The 23,120-nt window shown below is 47.6% G+C and overlaps 1 protein-coding gene and 1 pseudogene across 1 annotated transcript in view; both read right to left on the bottom strand.

The window, feature by feature from the left end:
• Positions 1–345: 345 nt before the first annotated feature.
• E2F6 (E2F transcription factor 6) overlaps positions 346–23,120 on the bottom strand; it is a 43,127-nt gene continuing 20,352 nt past the window's right edge. The window contains exon 7 of the mRNA XM_088444611.1: positions 346–1,812. Coding sequence (XP_088300737.1) covers positions 1,808–1,812 — 5 coding nt within the window. The 3' untranslated portion in view covers positions 346–1,807. The remainder of the gene's footprint in view (positions 1,813–23,120) is intronic.
• Positions 19,758–19,875, bottom strand: LOC148508399 (5S ribosomal RNA; annotated as a pseudogene).

Here is a 23,120-nt window from a genome sequence, read left to right on the forward strand (position 1 = left end):
TATTTTTCATTAAAAATGAAAATATCTGCCACGATACGGATACTTAATAATCATGGCAGTTCCCAGATTATTAATACATAGGCCCCTAATGCTTCTGACCAGAAAATACAACAACAAAAAAAAAAAACCCACTAAACAAAAACACAACATACTTTTAAAGTCGTGTGGCTTATACGACTTTATAACAATACTGTTTTCCCATCTTTGCAGCTTGTACTGTAATGCAATAAGGCCAACAAAGGCTGCATAGAACATTTAAGTAGAAATCATTTAGCAATACATAGTAATAAGTACAGGTAACAGGTCATTTTGTACATATGCATTAAAGGGATCATAGCCTTTGGGTAAAGTTCATACAATTATATTTTATTTAGTAGAAAAGTAAATTACTAGTGTACAGATTGGTGCTGCTGTGAATAGAAGCCATTATACATACTGCCCAGCTGCAAAGTTATCATACAAAACAGTGGTGTAATCTAAGCTGCCATTACCAGGTAAATATCATATAAAACCACCATCAGATTTACATGGGCCATTGTTTTACAAATCTATAAAAGAATATTAAAGGCAACGTTTTACCAATGTCCCTATTCTAATTCCCTCCTTTAGTCTGGGGGATAGGATCAGGGAGAAGCACCGGTGGCTGTGTTGTAGCCCAGATAATGAACGGTCAATGTGCTGCCACAGCGGCCAATCATCAGTGACCGGATCCTCAGTGACCAGACCCTCTTACGCCATCGTGACCTTGAGTTAATATACCTAGAATAAGTATGTGTCAGTAAGAAGCCAGTTTTGACCCCAACATGAATCTCATTTACTGATGACCTACAATACACAGTAAGGCCCTCTCCATCTAGAAGACATTAATAAGTGCAGTCAGTAACTCATGTGACCAAGCACCATTAAAACCTGATTCTCTAACAAAGCAATGTTCTCCCTCCTGACATCTACAAAGAGGGATTAAACGGAAGAATAATGTGGCAAGCATATTTTGTTTTAGCAATGTGCCTTTACCACTTGGCAAATTGTTGCCCGATGTAACAAGTATTCCATAGGGACATTCACTAACATTACTCAGAAGAACCAGGAACTATGAGGAGTGAGGTGTCATGATTAAAAAATGATCACATTATAAGAAGTGTCTGACCTCTGGGCCTGTACAACTGGCTTCTATCGATGGGAGAGATATTTATATAAAAAACCAAAAAGGATATATACAGTATAGACATAGATATTATATATACACATAGATCCGTGGTGACCTCTACTACCCATAATGTACAGCAAGGGGCACATTAATTATAATATACAAAAATTTCCTGATGAATACTGAGTTGATAACTTCAGAACTCACAGATTATATAGATATTATTTACAGGACTTCATACATCTATATAAAAATCACATTTCACGCCTTCCTGTGTCTGTTATCATGTCAGTGATTTACGGTTGTCTCGTAAAAGCGTCCGTGTCTGGGAAAATGTCTAAGGCGCAGCAAACAAGGCCTGTTTTCCGGTTATCAGAGCCAAACACAGCGCACCAGGCATGTACAGTGTGGATCCGCCAGTAGGTCTCACACCCTTTATTTGAACCCGATTCGTCCCTGCGATCCCAAGTGCTTTCCTTTTGATGAGACAGACAATATAGTTATTTCCTGGAGCTTCCTACATCCATGGATAACAAAAACCCGGATGGCGTGGGCTGAGCAGAATATAACCGTGTAATCCAGGAACGTCTTCCAGGCGCTGCGTAACTCATCGATAAAGCGTCTCATTGCTCTGACAGTATCGACAAACATGTTCATATATCAGTCTGCAAAACAAAAAGGAAGCACAAGAGTCAGCCGCAAGAGAAAAAAAAAAAAAAAGCTTTGAGAAGGCTCAGCAAATGTGCGTAATACAGATTTATGAGCCATCCGCCTGGAATTAGTTATCTAAGGCTTTCCCACATTCAATATTCCTGTTATCTGCTGTAAGCAGATGTTCCCCCGACCTGGCTCTGATTTGTCTTTGAGAAGATATAATTCTATGGAACATATTGCGGCATCAAGTTTATGGCCAACAAGTTGTAGACACATTAAACTATATAATAAATCTAGTTATCTGCATTGTATTTTACGGACAGTGTGTGGTTAAAGTACCCCTAATCCTGTTAATATGTAACTTGATTTATATAAGGACTAGTAACAGCCAAGATTATATATGCAGACATTTCAGGAACTTGTCAAGAGCAAAGTTGTTTGGGACAAAGACTGAACTGCAGACTTTGCACATCATTGTGCTGCAAATTGCATTTAAACATGTTCTACTAGCAAGCACAGAGATGCTTATTCTGACATTTTCCATAATAGGCTACAATGATGGATTGCACTTAGCACGCCAATAAGACCATCTCAAGACGTCATTGTACCGATCAGGATGTTCTAATCAGTAGCGGGGCCAGTGATATCACCACAACTTACAGAAGTTTCAGCTTTATATACTTACGCTAGGAAATACAGGTACTATCTATCCTCCTCTTAATTTGAAGGCTGTCGTCACAGTAGAACAAAACAGCATTCCCAGGAAAGAAAAACAAACTGCTCCAAATAGTATAATGAAAAGCAATCAATGCCTACCGCAATCCAGCAATAGTAGAACTCATTTCAAATAAAAGGGTCACAATAAAAACAGTATGGGGAAAAAAAATAATATAGCTATCTGCAAATATATACAAATAACCAAACAGCTCAATGTCATCATGTGAAGAAATAGCACAAATATATAGTCCCGATAGGGAAAGGGATAAACCATGGACATTAGAGAGAAGTCCCATTAGTAAGCACCGCCATATAGTAGCACAAAGTCATTTGGAAAGTTAAGTGTCCAGAAACTTCTCCACATTACTCCTTGAGATTTCTCTGCATTACAGATATCTCAGTTCAGTCCATTGTAAATAGGAATGAGTGAAGGGGGGAGTATTACAGGAAGTCTCGGTAAAGACCCATTGGGATACAATGGTCTATTTTGCTGCAGATGCCCCTTTGGATAATATCAGTTTTGCGCCCTGGGAAAGCCTATGGCCATTCTCCCCAGAGTAGATGTTCCAAAAAGCCCATTCACATGTGACCCTGAAGGAGAGTTTAAGGGTGTGTGTAACAATGTTGAACCAGTGACCAAAAAAATGCAGCACTCTGTGCAAGGCCAGTAAGCAATGAAATAGGTCAGCCTCCTGCTGATGACACTCATAGTAATTAGCGTCCGAGGCCTCCCGAGTAAGAAACTGCAATTTGGGCTAAAATAATCTTTAAGTCAGACGTGGTGGAAACTAACTGCTTATTACATTTTACACAAGCTTTTAGCAAAGAGGTTAATTCTATGGAAGAACAAGAGATATGGTAAGAACTTACCTTTGCTATCTGTTTCTACGAAGTCCATAGGGTCCACAGGGTTGACCTTGGGGTATAGGTTGGGAACCAAATCCGGGCACCACGCAGTTAAAGCTTTTAGCTCCCAGGATGCACTGGGTCCACTCTCCCTATAACCCCACCCCCAAGCCAGAGGCACCTCAGTTTGTAAGTAGCCAAAGGCCGGAGGAGGAGAGAAAAAGAGAGAGAAAACTGGAGCACTCAATAACCATACTCTCAGAAACGGGAGACGGAAAACCGGTGACCAGCCACACAGCCCATATGAAGCCAGGTGCTTCAGGGCGGGCGCCCTGTGGACCCTATGGACTTCGTAGAAACAGAGATAAAGGTAAGTTCTTACCATATCTCTTGTTTTCTACTTCAGGGTCCATAGGGGGCCCACAGGGTTGACCTTGGGGATGTCCCAAAGCAGTTCAACCAAGGGTGGGGACGCTCCTGTGCTGAGAGGAGAATCCGTCGCCAAAAACGAAGCATCCTGAGAGACAAAGGAAACCAATGCCTAGAACCTTAAAAAGGTGTGGACAGAAGACCTGCAAAGGTAATTACCGGCGCTAGATTGAGTTGCTGTTTGTAATTAAGACACAGATGGATGTGCAATTTAAATCACATTTATTTCATAATATTAATATAGAACATATAAATAAAAATAAAAAGCATACCATATAAAATACCCTATATCTTAGGAGCATATAATTCAATGTCCAAATAGAATCGCTAATGGGGAACTGTTTAATCCAATTATTACGACACTGTGGTGTGGACTAGTAAATATTCCATATGCAGGGTCCAGCAAATATTTACCAAGTGGAATGTCCTGATTGTTCAGTCCAGAAGATATCTCCTGTGACCAAAATCCTGTTGCTGTAAGCACAGAGTGTAGACTGGATAGAACCCACTTGTAGCTGCTTCCCTTCAGTAATAACCGTTGGTCCAATCTTCATGTGTCAAAGTGTCCAAGATGGTATAATGACGTTGTCCCCAAAGCGATGGGCGATGGAAATGAAGCTTAATGCGTTTCGCTGGCAAATATATATCCAGCTTCTTCAGAAGGACAGAAGACCACGTGGTCACCTAGTAAGGCAAAACAGCCGAGGCGCCACTGCGAGCCGCCCACAAGGGTTATATGGCCCGAGAAAAAACAAGCCTCAACAACAGAAAAGGAAGACATACGAGGCCATCCAGCCAACATTTGGTTATAGGCCGGCCATCCTTTCCTGTGAAAACCAGAAATCGCAGACCACCAATAAGGAGTCAGATTTCTGTAAGGAACTTGAACGGATCACATAAATCCACAGAGGCCGGACCACAGTCAATGAGGCCACACCAGCCGGGAGGACTGGGGACTGAATGGCCGTACCATAAGTTCCAGAATAATATGGAACCTAAAAACCACTTTAAGAAGAAACACAGGGCGAGAGCAACTCACACCATGACATGATACCCTCCAGAAGAGGGAACCACATGAGAATTCATCGCTCCCAATTCAGACACTCTCCTGGTTGATATAAACACCCTGAGAGAAAGAGAGAGCCTAAGCAATAGACCATGTAATGGCTATCACAACCAGCGGTTCCATTGACTGTCCCCGGAGGCAACGAAGAACCACTACTAACTCCCAAGGAGTCCCTAGGGAGGACAAATGGAGGCACAATCCAGAAAACACTCCAAAGGATGAACTGGATACCAGAGTGGAGCAATTCCATATCTTAACCATACTAACAGTATAGAGATCCGCACTGTCAGGAAGGCCAGGCCGAAGGTGAAACCCAAGCCAGCCGGAAGGAATGCCAGAATATCTGGAAATCCTGGACACCGGAGGATCGTATCGACAGGTACAATACCATAAGAATTATGGCTGCCACAGTTTGTGGTAGGCCCCAGCAAAAGCTGAACTATGTGCTCTAATCATTCCAACGATGACAAAGCCAGGGAAGCCGTAAGACCACTGTAGGGACGCAGTCAAAGACAAACGACCCAGGTCCAAGGCAAAACCAAGGACCCTGAGACAACAGGTCCGGGCAGTGAAGCGTCAGGAATGGAGTATCGATGGAGAGACTCCAAAAATCTAAGTACCCCTGACATCTGGGGCAATCAGGAGCCAACAGCAGGAAAGCATCTCTGTCTCGATTGAAACACTTCCCTCGAGGAAGAAGGGAGACCGGAGAACACAGGTACGCAAAGTGGAAGGACCACTTCACCGACAAAGAGTCACTGAAGTTTGCTTCAGAATCCCCAGAGCTGGACTGTAACACAATAGTGTGATAAAGTTAGAAGGCCCCCCTGCTCACCAGGAGATGAAACCTCTCTTGGGGAAGAGACTAGTCCCCGGGATGCACGTCGTGACGGCTGAGGACTCCCGCTTCCCAATGGAGAGCTCCTGAAATGAACGCTGCCGAGATGGTTGGGAGGAGACCCTCGGACTATGTCCGAATGTGTGACATACCTGTCATTGCCACCCAATGAACAGTGTTGCTAAAAAGGAAGCCACTGTCCTGACCCTGTCGGACTGAACCTTTTCAGGTTCACCGGGAAACAAGAGTTATGCCAGAGTGAAGGCCCAAGACAGGCTAAAGTTCCAACAAGTTAATTGACAGGGTGGAATCGACAGACGTCCAACTGCACTGAAATGGATGCGAACCAGACACTGTCCATAGCAAAGAATACCCTGGACGAGATGGCCATAGACACCCGGAAAGGGACCGACTTGCCTCCGGAGAGAGCATCATCGTTTGAACAGTGATCAGACAGAAAAAACTCGTTCCATAAGCCAATTATGGAAAGGCCTGGAATGGAACTGAGCCCATTCCACCCTTCCAAAGGCAGACACTGAATATTTGACTATGCATCCCAGAGTGTAAAGATATATGTCGACTGCGTAGACATCCATGTACTCCTAATGGAGAGTGGAGATTCCGGCTTACGCCAGAAGAATTCTCAGATTCTGAGAATCCAGCAGGGTTCCTAGATGAAGAATACCCAGAGAGGGATGCAGGGAGGACTTTTTCTCCGTTGATTAAATGTCTGCACCCTGAAGAAGCCACGGTCATCCTGACCTGGCTGTAAAGTACCCCGGTGATCCCGCTAAGAGCAGGAGGCCGTCCAGTACAGGAGCATTGGGATATACTGAACAGGAGAACTGTCAGAAAATCCAAAACGCTGGTAAACCCCTGTGGGGCTGAGGACAGTCCCAACAGGCAGAGCCCGAAAAATTGTAAGTGTTGCTGTGATACAGCAAACCTCAGTCCATGCTGAGGAAAGGTCTCTGTAAGTACCCGTAGGCACGCGTCCTGTATATCCAGTGATACCATAAAGTCCCCAGGTTCCAAACATAGTATGATGGAGCATAGGGATTGCCTCCCGAGGCCAGGTAGCTTTAGGAACTGGTTCAGGGAACTGAGACAGAGAATAGGCCAAAGAGGACCATTCAGCCACCGCACCAAGAAAGAAAGCAGAACAACCAGTCCCTCGCTGAGAAAGTGGGGATGGCCTAATTAGCTCCGCTTACCGCAACAACTGTATAGCTTTCTGGATTTGTAAGGCCCTGTTCGGGTCTGAATAAGGGCCCGCGTACCATCACATGTAAAGAGGCCGCCTGAGCAAAGAGAGGGCGTACCCTCTTACCCATGTAGCCGCGGCAACTTGACACTAGTACCGGGCGAACTGAGAAAATCGCTATCTCCCAGTGGTAGGCCTGTCTCGTCAGGCTGAAGATATTTCCGTAGGTTCAGAAGCAGGATCGGCTGGCAGTCCATGCCTGCTCGGTACTGGATATGTTGGCCCTTGTAGAGGCCGACAGTCTACGAAGAAACAGACCTTTAGGCTGACCCAGAGGACAAAAAGACTTAACAGACTTAGTCTGAGGCCTTGTAGTGGGCATAGCTGACGGCGGTAAACTTGTCGTTAGTAATACTGCCAATGTTACTACAATCCTGTCAAGGTCAGGACCAAACAAGATCTACCCTATAGATGGTATCTGCACCTCTGCATTCCCAGAGCGCAGCCATAGGGTATTACGGAGGATACAGTCGCAGCCAGAACTCTGAAAGTTAGGAGACTGGTATCCAATATAGGCATTTCCACCTATGACAACTGCATATATTACGTGAGCGACCAAATACATTTGAACCCCAGACGTGTCGGAGGGGAGAAAACATTACAACTGCATCAGCTCAGTATGCAATAGTATTAACCAACCATGCTATAGCCATGGTAGGATGGTTAACAACCCCTGAAAGCGAGTATACTGATTTCAGACAGAGTTACCACCTACGGATCCGAAGAATCCGACCACGCAGGAATGGGAGGCGTAGTAACGTCTGTAATCAGACGAGTAACACACCCATCTACTCCAGGAGGGGCTCGTGATGACACTCAGGGAATTTGGGACAGAAGGCCAAACACTGTTGTAATACCTCGTATCTGGCAACAGCCAGAGTCCCGCCATGCGATCCACCCGCTAGTCAGCAACAGGGAACCCGAAGGCACTTAAGACTGAGGGTGTATGATACAGGTGCAGGTCAACATTCACTCTAACCAGAATGGACCTGCTACCAGCCCTAAAGCAGGGATAATAAAACCTGAAATAGGTTTACCCCCGTGTAAGAGGGAAAGAGCCCAAAACAGTATCCAGTTCACAGCAGAGCCAACTGGGAAGTAACCACAGGGCGTCAACCACGCCAATTTGCGTTTTGTAGAAAACGACATCCACCCAGGATGGCTGTGGCAATCGCTGCAAGGGGAATGACAGACTATTGTGGCACCCGGGGGAATTCATATACTGCGAAAAACCCCTGCAGGGAGCGGTAGTCTGTGTCACAGGGGAAGAGTGCAAGAAACTGCGAGATACCCTGAGATGAAAAGGGCAGTATGGTGAAGTAACCCCAAGTGAGGTACAACAATGGGGCCCGCCCGGCGATCCGCAATTGAGAGGATCCCGAGAAAACAAACCGCCCAAGGGGGTCGTGAAAGGGGCCGGCACCAGATGACGCCACATACAGAACCCATCCTCCGTACGAACACCTGCAGCACATGACCTGCAGGATAGTAAAAATGGGTGCAGTATAACGCTCTATCTCCTGGTCAGACATATCTGAACAATCTTGGCGGAAATATCAAGCAGCGCTATACTGGTCCTGCCAAAATTAGCTGCAGGGACCCATTTTCAGCGTATGCAACACACAGTTCCATCTAAAATATGGCAACGTGCAGCACGCAACAGTATGTGACAAACTTCACAAATATTAACAAGTACAGGTATATAAATGTGAGGTCTTAGAACCACCCTAAGTACAGCTGTATTAGGGCAGATAAAGAAAAGGGATAGATATATAGTGACAGGTGAGAGAATAAAGTACAGACAATCAGCACTAGCATAAGTCACATACCATGCAGATATATACATATATACATAAACATGTCATAATATACTGCACTATGTCACTGCATTCAACTTAACCAGATTCAGTGTATGGGAAGGCTACAGCGCTGCGTACACTGACCTGATGGTGAGGTACGCAGGGGGACTGGACTCACTGCCATCTCCGGAGCTCTGCTGCTGCACATAGAAAATGGCCGCCTGGAGACCTCAGAAGAAGCGTGGCCTGCGGAGGAAGCAGCTCAGCGACGCCAGACTATAATACTGAAAGGCGCACTGAGCTGAGGGGAGGAGCCGCTGTAACAGGGAAGGCTTGCTCCCCTGGCCGGCTATTAACCCCCATTACGCCGGCTCCCTGCGCCGATCGTTAAGTCCCTGGTGGTCTAGTGGACACACGGGGTATGGGGGGCCCGCCGCCACGGCCAGCGCCTCCGGTCTGTCCCCAGAGACCGGAGGCACAGGACTGCATTTGAAATGCGCGGATCACCGCAAGCGGTGATCCGCGACCTTACCTGCTCCCCGTGGATCCGGCAGCAGTCCTGGGCGCCCAGAGTCTGGCTAGTACAGACTCTGGGGTCCCGCTGAGATCCCCAGATCTGTACTGGCGTCTCAACGCCAGCGGGGTGACGGAGCGGCAGCTTAGACGTCCTATGGACAGTCCGCCGCTGCCGCTCTGAAGAGTCCAAAGTTGGAAAAAACGTTGTCCCTAAAAAACAAGAGATATGGTAAGAACTTACCTTTGTTATCTCTGTTTCTACGAAGTCCATAGGGTCCACAGGGTTGACCTTGGGGTATAGGTTGGGAACCAAATCCGGGCACCACGCAGTTAAAGCTTTTAGCTCCCAGGATGCACTTGGGTCCACTCTCCCTATAACCCCACCCCCAGCCAGAGGCACCTCAGTTTGTAAGTAGCCAAAGGCCGGAGGAGGAGAGAAAAAGAGAGAAAACTGGAACACTCGATAACCATACTCACAGAAATGGGAGACGGAAAACCGGTGACCAGTCACACAGCCCATTTGAAGCCAGGTGCGTCAGGGCGGGCGCCCTGTGGACCCCATGGACTTCGTAGAAACAGAGATAACAAAGGTAAGTTCTTACCATATCTCTTGTTTTCTACTTCAGGGTCCATAGGGGGTCCACAGGGTTGACCTTGGGGATGTCCCAAAGCAGTTCAACCAAGGGAGGGGACGCTCCTGTGCTGAGAGGAGAATCCGCCGCCAAAAAGGAAGCATCCTGAGAGGCAAAGGAAAACAATGCCTAGAACCTTAAAAAGGTGTGGACAGAAGACCACGTGGCCACCTAGCAAGGCAAACCAGCCAAGGCGCCACAGCGAGCCACCCACGAGGGTTACATGGCCCGAGAAAAAACAAGCAGCAACAACAGAAAGGCCTACCCGTGGGTAGGCCCCTGAAGAAGACATACGAGGCCGTCCAGCCAACATATGGCCATAGGCCGGCCATCCTTTCCTGTTAAAACCAGAAATCTCAGACCACCAATAAGGAGTCCGATTTCCGTCAGGAACTTGAATGGATCACATAAATCCACAGAGGCCGGACCACAGTCAATGAGGCCACACCAGCCGAGAGGACTGGGGACTGAATGGCCGCACCATAAGTTTCAGAATAATATGGAACCTGAAAATCACTAAGAAGAAACACAGGGTGAGAGCAACTCACACCCTGACAAGATGCCCTCCAGAAGAGGTAACCACCTGAGAACGCTCCCAATTCCGACACTCACCTGGTTGATATAAACTCCCTGATAGAAAGAGAGAAAGCCAAAGCAATAGACCATGTAATGGCTATCACAACCAGCGGTTCCATTAACTTTCCCCGGAGTTAACGAAGAACCACTACTAACTCCCAAGGAGTCTCTAGGGAGGACAAATGGAGGCATAATACAGAAAACACTCCAAAGGATGAACTGGATATCAGAGCGGAGCAATTCCATATCCTAATCATACTGACAGTGTAGAGATCTGCCCTGTCAGGAAGGCCAGGCCGAGGGTGAAACCCAAGCCAGCCGGAAGGAATGCCAGAATATCTGGAAATCCTGGACACCAGAGGATCGTATTGATAGGTATAATACCATAAGAATTATGGCTGCCACAGTTTGTGGTAGGTCCCAGCAAAAGCTGATCCATGTGCTCTAATCATTCCAACGATGACAAAGCCAGGGAAGCCGTAAGACCACTGTAGGGACGTAGTCGAAGACAAACGACACAGGTCCAAGGCAAACCCCATGACCCTGAGACAACAGGTCTGGGCAGTGAAGCATCAGGAATGGAGTATCGATGGAGAGACTCCGAAAAACCAAGTACCCCTGACATCTGGGGCAATCAGGAGCCACCAGCAGGAAAGCATCTCTGTCTCGATTGAAACACTTCCCTCGAGGAAGAATGGAGACTGGAGAACACAGGTGCGCAAATTGGAAGAACCACTTCACCGACAAAGAGTCACTGAAGGTTGCTTCAGAATCCCCAGCGTTGGAATGTAACACCATAGTGTGATAGAGTCAGAAGGCCATGAGTGTCACCTCAGGAGGGCCCCCCCCCTGCTCACCAGGAGATGAAACCTCTCTTGGGGAAGAGACTAGTCCCCGGGATGCACGTCGTGACGGCTGAGGACTCCCGCTTCCCAATGGAGAGCACCTGAAATGAACACTGTCGAGATGGTCGGGAGGAGACCCTCAGACAATGTCCAAATGTATGACATACCTGACATTGCCACCCAACGAACAGTATTGCTAAAAAGGAAGCCACTGTTCTGACCCTGTCGGACTGAACTTTTTCAGGTTCACCGGGAAACAAGGGCTATGCCAGAGTGAAGGCCCAAGACAGGCTAAACTTCCAACAAGTTAATTGACAGGGTGGAATCGACAGACATCCAATTGCACTGAAATGGATGCGAACCAGATACTGTCCTTAGCAAAGAATACCCTGGACGAGATGGTCATAGTCACCCGAAAAGGGACCGACTTGCCTCCGGGGAGAGCAGCATCGTTTGAACAGTGATCAGACAGAAAAAACTTGTTCCATCTGGAGATAAGCCAATTATGGAAAGGCCTGGAATGGAACTAAGCCCATTCCACCCTTCCAAAGGCAGACACTGAATAGTGAACCATGCATCCCAGAGTGCAAAGACATATGTCGACTGCGCAGACATCCATGTACTCCTAATGGAAGAGTGGAGATGCAGTCTTACGCCAGAAGAATTCTCAGCTTCTGAGAATCCAGCAGGGCTCCTAGGTGAAGAATACCCAGAGAGGGATGCAGGGAGGACTTTTTCCCCATTGATTAAACGTCTGCACCCTGAAGAAGCCACAGTCAACCTGACCCGGCTGTAAAGTACCCCGGCGATCCTGCTAAGAGCAGGAGGCCATCCAGGTACAGGAGCATTGGGATATACTGAACAGAAGAACTGTCAGAAAATCCAAAATGCTGGTAAACCCCCGTGGGGCTGAGAACAGTCCCAACAGGCAGATCCCGAAAAACCGTAAGTGCTGTGATACAGCAAACCTCACTCCATGCTGAGGCAAGGTCTCTGTAAATACCCGTAGGCACGCGTCCTGTATATCCAGTGATACCATAAAGTCCCCAGGGTCCAAACATAGTATGATGGAGCATAGGGATTGCCTCCTGAGCCCAGGTAGCTTTAGGAACTGGTTCAGGGAAAAGAGACAGAGAATAGGCCAAAGAGGACCATTCAGCCACCGCACCAGAAAGAAAGCAGTCCCTCGCTGAGAAAGTGGGGATGGCCCAATTAGCTCCGCTTACCCCAACAGCTGTATAGCTTTCTGGATTCGTAAGGCCCTGTTCGGGTCCGAATAAGGGCCTGCGCACCATCACCTGGAAATAGGCCGCCTGAGCTAAGAGAGGGCGTACCCTCCTACCCACGTAGCCGCGGCAACTAGACACTAGTACCAGGCGAACTGAGAAAATCGCCATCCCCCAGTGGTAAGCCTGTCTCGTCATGCTGACTATATATCCGTAGGTTCAGAAGCAGGATCGGCTGGCAGTCCAGGCCTGCTCGGTTGAAGAAATAGACCTTTAGGCTGACCCAGAGGACAAAAAGACTTAATAGACTTAGTCTGAAGCCCTGTAGTGGACATAGCTGAAGGCGGGAAATTTGTACTGCCACTGTCAAGGTCAGGACCCAACCAGATCTACCCTATAGATGGTATCTGCACCTCTGCATTCCCAGAGCGCAGCCATAGGGTATTACGGAGGATACAGTCGCAGCCGGAACTCTGAAAGTTAGGAGACTGGTATCCAATATAGGCATGTCCACCTATGACAACTGCATATATTACGTGAGCGACCAACTACATTTGAACCCCAGACGTGTTGGTGGGGAAAAACATTACAAATGCATCAGCTCAGTATGCAATAGTATTAACCAACCATGCTATAGCCCTGGTAGGATGGGTAACAACCCCTGAAAGCGCGTATACTGATTTCAGGCAGAGTTACCACCTACGGATCAGAAGAATCCGACCACGCAGGAATGGGATGCGTAGTAACCTCTGTAATCCGACGAGTAACACGCCCATCCACCCCATGAGGGGCTCGTGATGACCCTCAGGGAATTTGGCACAGGAGGCCAAACACTGTTGTAATACCTCATAACTGACAACAGCAAGAGTCCCACCATGCGATCCCCCCGCTAGTCAGCAACAGGGAACCAGAAGGCACCCAATACTGATGGTGTATGATACAGGTGCAGGTCAACATTCACTCTAACCAGAATGGACCTGCCACCAGCCCTAAAGCAGGGATAATAATACTTGAAATAGGCTTCCCCCCGTGTAAGAGGGAAAGAGCCCAAAACAGTATCCAGTTCACGCAGAGCCAACTGGGAAGTAACCACAGGGCGTCAACCATGAAAACGACACCACCCAGGGTGGCTGTGGTAACCCCTGCAAAGGGGAATGACAGACTATTGTGGCACCAGGGGGAATTCATATACTGCGAAAAACCCCTGCAGGGAGCGGTAGCCTGTGTCACAGGGGAAGAGTGCAAGAAACTGCGAGATACCCTGAGATGAAAAGGGCAGCATGGTGAAGTAACCCCCAGGTGAGGTACAACAATGGGGCCCGCCCGGCGATCCACAATTAAGAGGATCCCGAGAAAACAAACCGCCCAAGGGGGTCGTGAAAGGGGCCGGCACCAGATGACGCCACACACAGAACCCTTTATGAGTTAAATCCTCCGCACTAACACCTGCAGCACATGACTTGCAGGATAGCAAAAATGGGTGCCGTATAACGCACTGGTCAGACATATCTGACCAATCTTGGCGGAAATATCAAGCAGCACTATACTGGTCCTGACTGATGCTAAAATTAGCCGCAGGGACCCATTTTCAGCGTATGCAACACACAGTTCCAACGAAAATGTGGCAACGTGCAGCACGCAACAGTATGTGACAAACCTCACAAATATCAACGAGTATATAAATGTGAGGTCTCAGAACCACCCTAAGTACAGCTGTATTAGGGCAGATAAGGAAAAGGGATAGATATACACTGACAGGTGAGAGAATTAAATACAGACAGTCAGCACTAGCATAAGTCACATACCATGCAGATATATACATATATACATAAACATGTCATATAATATACTGCACTATTACACTGCATTCAACTTACCCAGATTCAGTGTCTGGGAAGGCTACAGCGCTGTATACACTGACCTGATGGTGAGGTACGCAGGGGGACTGGACTCACTGCCATCTCCGGAGCTCTGCCACTGCACCACAAGAAAATGGCCGCTGGAAACCTCAGAAGAAGCGTGGCCCGCGGAGGAAGCAGCTCAGCGACGCCAGACTATATATACTGAAAGGCGCGCTGAGCTGAGGGGAGGAGCCGCTGTAACAGGGAAAGCTTCCTCCCCTGGCCGGCTATTAACCTCCCGGGACGCCGGCTCCCAGCGCCGATCAGTAAGTCCCTGGTGGTCTAGTGGACACACGGGGTATGGGGGGCCCGCCGCCACTGCCGGCGCCTCCGGTCTGTCCCCAGAGACCGGAGGCACAGGACTGCATATTAAATGCGCGGATCACCGCAAGCGGTGATCCGCGACCTTACCTGCTCCCCGTAGATTCGGCAGCAGTCCTGGGCGCCCGCAGAGTCCGGCTAGTACAGACTCTGGGGTCCCGCTGAGATCCCCAGATCTGTACTGGCGTCTCAGCGCCGGCGGGGTGACGGAGCGGCAGCTTAGACGTCCTATGGACAGTCCGACGCTGCCGCTCTGAAAGTCCAAAGTAAAAATGAAAAACTCTGTACTTAGAAAAAAAATATATAGCTTAGGGGCTGCTAATCAGCTCCCCACTGCACTAAACGGTGACCCGACTCTGGCCGGGCACAACTTAAACTGAGGTGCCTCTGGCTGGGGGTGGGGGTGGGGTTATAGGGAGAGTGGACCCAAGTGCATCCTGGGAGCTAAAAGCTTTAACTGCGTGGTGCCCGGATTTGGTTCCCAACCTATACCCCAAGGTCAACCCTGTGGACCCCCTATGGACCCTGAAGTAGAAAAATAAAATAAGCTTAGGGGCTGCTCCCCCTGCACTAACGGTGACCCGACTCCGGCCGAGCACCAACTTAACTTGAGGTGCCTCTGGCTTGGGGGTGGGGTTATAGGGAGAGTGGACCCAAGTGCATCCTGGGAGCTAAAAGCTTTAACTGCGTGGTGCCCGGATTTCGTTGCCAACCTATACCCCAAGGTCAACCCTGTGGACCCTGAAGTAGAAAAAACAATTCTCCATTTAGTCTAACCTCCCGTAAGAAAGTCCAAATCTAAAGCATCCCTTATGAGTATATGAAGAAGGTGGAAAGACCCTCAAAAGGAGGTGGTGATGCAGAGCGGTACCCTCTTGCAGTATGTTTATCTGCAGCTAACAAGGAGTGGGTGACCCTGGAGTTACGGGAATAAGGCAACTGACATAGGGAAACTTCTGATGTAATGGAGACCTAGGGGTATATTTACTAAAGTGTGAGTTTATAGATGTGGTTTCCATAGCAACCAATCAGATTCTACTTACTTATCTAGCACCTTCTAGAAGATATCTAGAATCTGATTGGTTGCTATTGGCAACATCTCCACTCCCATAAATCCACACTTCAGTAAATGCAGTGCATCCGAAAACAGGATTTTGGTACTTACCGATAAATCCCTTTCTCCGATTCCACAGGGGACACTGGAGTTCAAGACAGTGGGGTATAGACGGTGGTAGAGCAGAGCCTGGCACTTTAAATAATCTAGAAGTGTGACTGGCTCCTCCCCCCTCTATGCCCCATCAGCCCCAGTTTAAGAACTGAGCCCGAGAGGAGACGGAGGACAACAGAAAAATTAGGAAAAGGAGAAGACCACAGAACGGAACAAGACCGACTGAAGGAGAACAAAGGAACCCATTGCAGGGAACCCATGCAGTCAGACAACTATAGAAACCAAACAAAACGGCAGGTACGCAGCGCTGGGCGGGCGTCCAGTGTCCCCTGTGGAATCGGAGAAAGGGATTTATCGGTAAGTACCAAAATCCTGTTTTCTCCTTCATCCACTAGGGGACACTGGAGTTCAAGACAGTGGGGACGTCCCAAAGCCAACCTCCCGGGTGGGAAGCGCGGAGAACTTACTGACCCCTCGGCCAAACCAAAACAGGGACCGCCAAGAACCATAGGCCCAGCGGAAGCTGAGGATTAAGTGTCGTAGAGCACAGGAGATAAATACCACTCCTCGCTAAACAGTCATAGAAACTTCCATAACGTACAGGTTAAGTCAAAAGGAACAGAACGGCTGGCGAGAGAACAAAGACAGTTGAGAAACGTCAGAACCAGTTATCTCAACTGAAATAGACCAAACCGGACCGTTGGTAGCCGAGAGCACCAACAAGAATCCATAGAAGGGCCGTAAACTAGAACAAACTCGAGAACCGTATTAGAGGCTAAACAGTAAGCTGCAACAGGTGCAGACAGCAGAATCCCAGCACAGCTGGACATAATCGTATATACAGAAGTATAACAATATCAATATACAGAGCTAAACTTGTCCACAGACTCCTAACAGAGTATGCCGGGAGTCAAAAGACTAGACCGAACAGTCGCCCTGAACCATCCTTGAGGTCCAACTACAACAAAGTTGTTAACCAGCGGAAAGGTTAGGCCATAGAAGTCTCCAAAGAGTGGAGATCCCACTGGGCATGAGCCCTAGGCGAAATAGAGAGGATTGAGACCACAAGACCCTTCAGAGGGTCAGACAGCAGTACATCCCATTGTGAAAACAGGGATAAAACAGCAACTGAAACGCTGCCGCTAAAAAGAAAAACAACTTCCAGCATTATGGAAGTGCCTAGTCAGTACCAACTGCTGGCCCAAACCCTACCAGTAAAAGAGCACAAATGCAACAGTCAACCAGGAAGAGCTACCAATATAGGGAAGCATCCAGTCAGCAAGGCTAGAGCACTAGGACAACCATGAAGGTACCCATCAGGTACATGTCAGTGTGATCAAATATCAACAGCTATATAACAGAAAACCCAACCAGGCCCCCTGCGTGGAACATAGTGACTGTTACACATCTATGTAAAGACGTGCACTAGCCCATAGGTGCGCTTCGGTCCATAACCCCAACAGATTCTAGTAGATAGTGTCACTAATCCAATGTTGTAACGATGCACCCACACACCAGGAAAACTCTAAAGTGTAGAGCCAACTGATTAAAAGAGTGGATGGCTGCTAGGACAGCAGCTAGGGTGCATAAGGGAGAATAACACTATGTATGTCAGGTTGCATGAAATAGGAGCATCTTCCTAGGCATTAGTGTGGTATGCTCTTACCTGTGAGCGACCAAAAGCCCTCTGGACGCTATGTAGAATGTCACTGACCTTTACCATCACACAGCAACCTGCCACGTTAGGAATAGAGAGTAGCTTCAGTGGGCCAAGACCAATGCTCTACAGCACGGACATCCATCTGGAGATGTGCAGTATAAAATACTGTGGAAACTAGCAAAATGTTAGTGGAGACAAGAAGATCGTAGAACAGGACTCTATACTTGAGCCTGTTCCATAAGAGATGTGTATCTGTATAGTCGTGTTTAGACTATACATATACCCCTAAAACGATCTGCTAGTGTAAGTACCCTTACATAAATATTTATAATGGTGAAGTGCGTATTATGCCCACCAATCTAATACCACCCAGGCATGACACTCTTATATTGGCAGGTGGCTCTAGGCCTTCATGATATGAAGTGTACACAAGGGCCCCTTAGAGTCTAATTTTATTGAGATATGTGACAATAATATGGAGTACCAGAATTGATATTGAGAAGTGTACCTGTACTTAAGGGTACCTGTACTTAGACATAGAACGCGTTTGTCATCCCAAGTATTCATACAAGGAACGCATTTGTCATCCCAAGTATTCATACAAGGAATGGGTGTCTAATAAGTCTTCTACCAAGTGCATCATTGTAAATAATAATTGGTCCTCCGAACGGGGCGCTGTAGATATAGACTAACGGGAACCGAACTATAACCCCAGGAGGGTGTAAGTACGTATCTTTATATACATGTGTGGACATACACGAAGGTCCCAGGACATGTATAGGGTCCATACTGGAAGCAATGCCTAAGACTATTACTATGTAAGCCGCATCACATGACTAGTTTATAGAGCACCATATAATATGTATGGATCTAGCCTACAGCTTCTGGGAAGCCCAGGCGGCATTCGCATGCGTGTAATTATAGGTAAACCTAATGATTGTGGAATTATAGGCATACCTACACACATACATAAATATATATATATATATATATATATATATATATATATATATATGAATATGTACACACACACACCCAACTCAAACCCCAGGGAGAGAGTGTGTAAAGCGGAGTTATTGTACCAACAACCGCATCAGGAGAGTCAGCCTCCAATCGCAGCCTCCTTCTATCAATATGCTAGGTATCAGACAAAACAGATAAGAACAGATCTTACCTCTGCTCTTATGGTAAGGTTAAGAAGCGATATCTACATATGGATACGCGTACCTCATACAATCATATATTATACACACACACATATATATATATATATATATATATATATATATATATATATATACACACACACATATATACATACACATACATATACAAAAAAGAGCTAACCCTGAGTGAAGGGTATGCTAGAACCATAAGTGCTAACCGCGGCGCCAGAACAGCGGCTAATACTATACATTTAGGCAAGGTAGTTAGTATACCATGAGGTAGCTCAGACTTTAGATGAAGCAAGGCACCCTTTGTGATAGATGCGGTGAGGCAGTTCCAAGGGAAAGTCTGACAGGGGGTAATAGCAGGCGCTGCAATTGGCGGGACTGTGTCTCGTCAGCACAGCGCTACTAGCCGGGATGTGCACCAACTGAATAACTGGCCCCTCTCAGAACCTCATAACGCGGTGTTATAGTTCAAAATTAAAAGGGGATTGGGCTAGTTCCCATTCTGCTAGCAAACCAGCCATCACTATACTCCTGTCACCCAGTGACAGGCATCCCTACCGTTTGCGCTGAAGCACTCCCAGCGTGGGAGGGGGAGGGCATAGGAGACCCACGCTAAAGCACTCCCTGCTGCAGGTAGTGCACTAAACTATACTACCTGCGTGCAGGAGATGACAGTAACATTTTCTAAAAAAGAACATGAGCAATAATTAAGAGCTATGAAATGTATGTTCTATAATTACTGTCCTTAGAAGGGAAGCAGGGGGCGCTGGAATACCGCTCTGAGTGTGCAAAGTGTTACACTCCAGTCAGCACTGCTAGCCCCGTTAATAGAACTGCATAAAGCGGAGTAGTTGTAAATCCGGTTTGTGCCAGGAAAACGGGGGAGCATTCAAGGCTCCTGATGCAAAACCCCTCATTAACTAAACATCTCTCCTGCTAGGCCGGAGAGGATTCATGGGAGCACTGATGTTGTTCTAGGCCTACAGCTCCCGGTATTCCCAGGCGGTCTCTATCCAAGTACTAACCAGGCCTGACCCTGCTTAGCTTCCGAGATCAGACAAGATCGGGCGTGTTCAGGGTGGTGAGGCCGTAAGCTGCTATGGCAGGGCGTGACGGTCATACAGCGCTACATTGGGGAGCTGCATTTGGTGTAACGTTAAGGCTATTAGCCCTATGCTACAGACTAGCCAAAAGGGAAGCCTGCTCAGCTGCTGCAAGCACAGAGAGTACACACAAACTCCACACAGCAAGGGCCGCGGTGGGATCCGAGCCCACAACGTCAGCGCTGAAAAGGCAGCCATGTTATAGCGCAATGATAGCAGAACCGCGCTGCTCTATGTCCAGCAGGTCTGTTGTAGCTTGACTGTGCCTCAGCTGCGTACACTAGCTCGCCTTCTGAAAAGGGAAGACGCAGCGCTCCTGTTATGGAGAATGGCGGGCCTCCGCGCATTCTTAGCACTTGCTGCCTGGGGCACATAGGCTGTACTAATACAGGCAAGAGGGTGCGCGGTGCAATGGAGACTCTCCCACTATCATCGCACCACTTCTCAGCGGTGCAGCGTTTCCTCCTGTAACAAGAGGAGAGACATTGCAGGTACAGACAGGCCCACAGTAGCGGCGTCTAACGGGCGCGCGGGAGATCAACTCGGCGCCGGTGTTATTTGTGAGCACTGGTCCGGTGTATTACAGACAGCCGCTAAGCGGCTCCAAGTGCCCCCGTCAAAGCCGTCGCCGGAGCTTCTACATTACAAGCCCCGGCTCAATTATTAGCTTGTCTGCTCCGCTAATGGCGGGCGTTTAGCGCGCCTACAGCGGCTACACCTCCTGTTCCCTATTTGGGGAGGAGGACCCGGACTGCGGACTGTCGGCGCTGCACTGCCTTTCAGGGGGGAGAGCCCGCCTCAACACTGAGCCACAGAGCTCAGTAACAAATGGCACCGCTGAAATGGCGGGCATTAACAGTGACCGCTAGCGGCATGTCACTGAGCCCAGCTAACTTCCACTGCTCCTGCTAATCAGGAGCAGTGGTCATACTTACGGACTGCTGCGGCCGGGATGCTGGGCTGAGGGGGCGGCGTGGAACCCGGACATGCCGGTGTGAGCAGTGGCGGGTCCTCGCAGGGTCGGATGACTCCATTATGTGTGCCCCCTCCTTAGGGTCACCGGACACAGGCTGCAGTAGCCGTGTGGTGCCCTTCCCGGCGGCTCCCACGTAGCAGGCAGACTGCCACAGTAAGCAGCCTGCCTGTCCTCAGTGCTTGTAATAAAAGCTTAAATATAATTAAATGAGAAAGGCTGGAGACAGCCTGATGTGCGACCGGCTCTCTCGGGCACATTCTAAAAACTGGGGCTGATGGGGCATAGAGGGGGGAGGAGCCAGTCACACTTCTAGATTATTTAAAGTGCCAGGCTCTGCTCTACCACCGTCTATACCCCACTGTCTTGAACTCCAGTGTCCCCTAGTGGATGAAGGAGAAAAGTATTCACAGCGTTTCACTTTTTCCACATTGTTACAGCCTTATTCCAAAATGGAATAAATTAATTTTTGTCCTCAACATTCTACACACAATACCCCATAATGACAGCGTGTAAAGTTTTTTTGAGATTTCTGCAAATTTAATAAAAACAAAACTAAGAAATCACTCGTACATAAGTATTCACAGCCTTTGCTCAATACTTTGTTGAAGCACCTTTGGCAACAATTACAGCCTCTAGTCTTTTTGAATATGATGCCACAAGCTTGGCACACCAATCTTTGGGCAGTTTCGCCCATTCCTCTTTGCAGCACCTCTCAAGCTCCATCAGATTGGATGGGAAGCATCGGTGCACAGCCATTTTCAGATCTCTCCAGAGACATTCAATTGGATTCAAGTCTGGGCTCTGGCTGGGCCACTCAAGGACATTCACAGTTGTCCTGAAGCCACTCCTTTGATATCTTGGCTGCGTGCCTAGGGTCGTTATCAAGCTGAAAGATGAACAGTCGCCCCAGTCTGAGGTCAAGAGCGCTCTGGAGCAGGTTTTCATCCAAGATGTCTCTGTACATTGCTGCATTCATCTTTCCCTATATCCTGACTAGTCTCCTAGTTACTGCTGCTGAAAAACATCCCCACAACATGATGCTGCCACCACCATGGTTTACTGTAGGGATGGTATTGGCCTGATGATGAGCGGTGCCTGGTTTCCTCCAAACATAACGCCTGGCATTGACGCCAAAAGTTCAATCTTTTGTTTCTCATGGTCTGAGAGTCCTTCTGGTGCATTTTGGCAAACTCCAGGCGGGCTGCCATGTGCTTTTTACTAAAGAGTGGCTTCCGTCTGGCCACTCTACCATACAGGCCTGATTGGTGGATTGCTGCAGAGATGGTTGTCCTTCTGGAAGGTTCTCCTCTCTCCACAGTTGGAATGCTGTAGCTCTGACAGAGTGACCATCGGGTTCTTGTCACCTCCCTGACTAGGACCCTTCTCCCCCGATCGCTCAGTATAGACGGCCGGCCAACTCTAGGAAGAGTCCTGGTGGTTCTTCCATGTACGGATGATGGATGCCACTGTGCTCATTGGGACCTTCAAAGCAGCAGATATTTTTCTGTACCCTTCCCCAGATTTGTGCCTCGAGACATTCCTGTCTCGGAGGTCTACAGACAATTCCTTGGACTTCTTGGTTAGCGCTCCGACATGCACTGTCAAGTGTGGGACCTTATATAGACAGGTGTATGCTTTTCAAAATCATGTCCAATCAACTGATTTTACCATAGGTTGACTCCAATTAAGCTGTAGGAATATCTCAAGGATGACCAGTGGAAACAGGATGCACCTGAGCTCATTTTGAGCTTCATGGCAAAGGCTGTTAATACTTATGTAAAATGTGATTTCTTAGTTTTTTTATTTTTTTATTAAGATTTGCAAAAATCTAAAAAAAAAATAATAAAAAAAAATATATATATATATGGTACAAGTTGTCGTTATGGGGTATTGTGTGTAGATTTTTGAAGACAAAAATGAATTTATTCCATTTTGGAATAAGGCTGTAACATAACAAAAATGTGGAAAAAGTGAAGCGTTGTGAACACTTTCACTTATCCAGTCCATTGCATAGCGATAGTTTGCTGCTAAAGCATGAGTTCCTATGCAGGGCAGATTTACCCCACCCAGTTTATACAATGATATCCTAGGACGTTTGTTAGCCCAAATACTATTTTTTTTTCAAGTCCTTGTTGAGGGGTCCCAAGGAATGACTGGGAGGATAGAGGGGCAGTATTTGGGGGCATATAAAAGACAGGGGAAACTAATCATCACCACTAACTGACAGTGACCTAAATATGACAAAAGATAAGTGGGCCCAA

The sequence above is a fragment of the Taudactylus pleione genome, unplaced genomic scaffold (genome assembly GCF_031769625.1).
Source record: "Taudactylus pleione unplaced genomic scaffold, aTauple2 ptg000367l, whole genome shotgun sequence".
In the NCBI taxonomy this organism is placed as follows: Eukaryota; Metazoa; Chordata; class Amphibia; order Anura; family Myobatrachidae; genus Taudactylus; species Taudactylus pleione.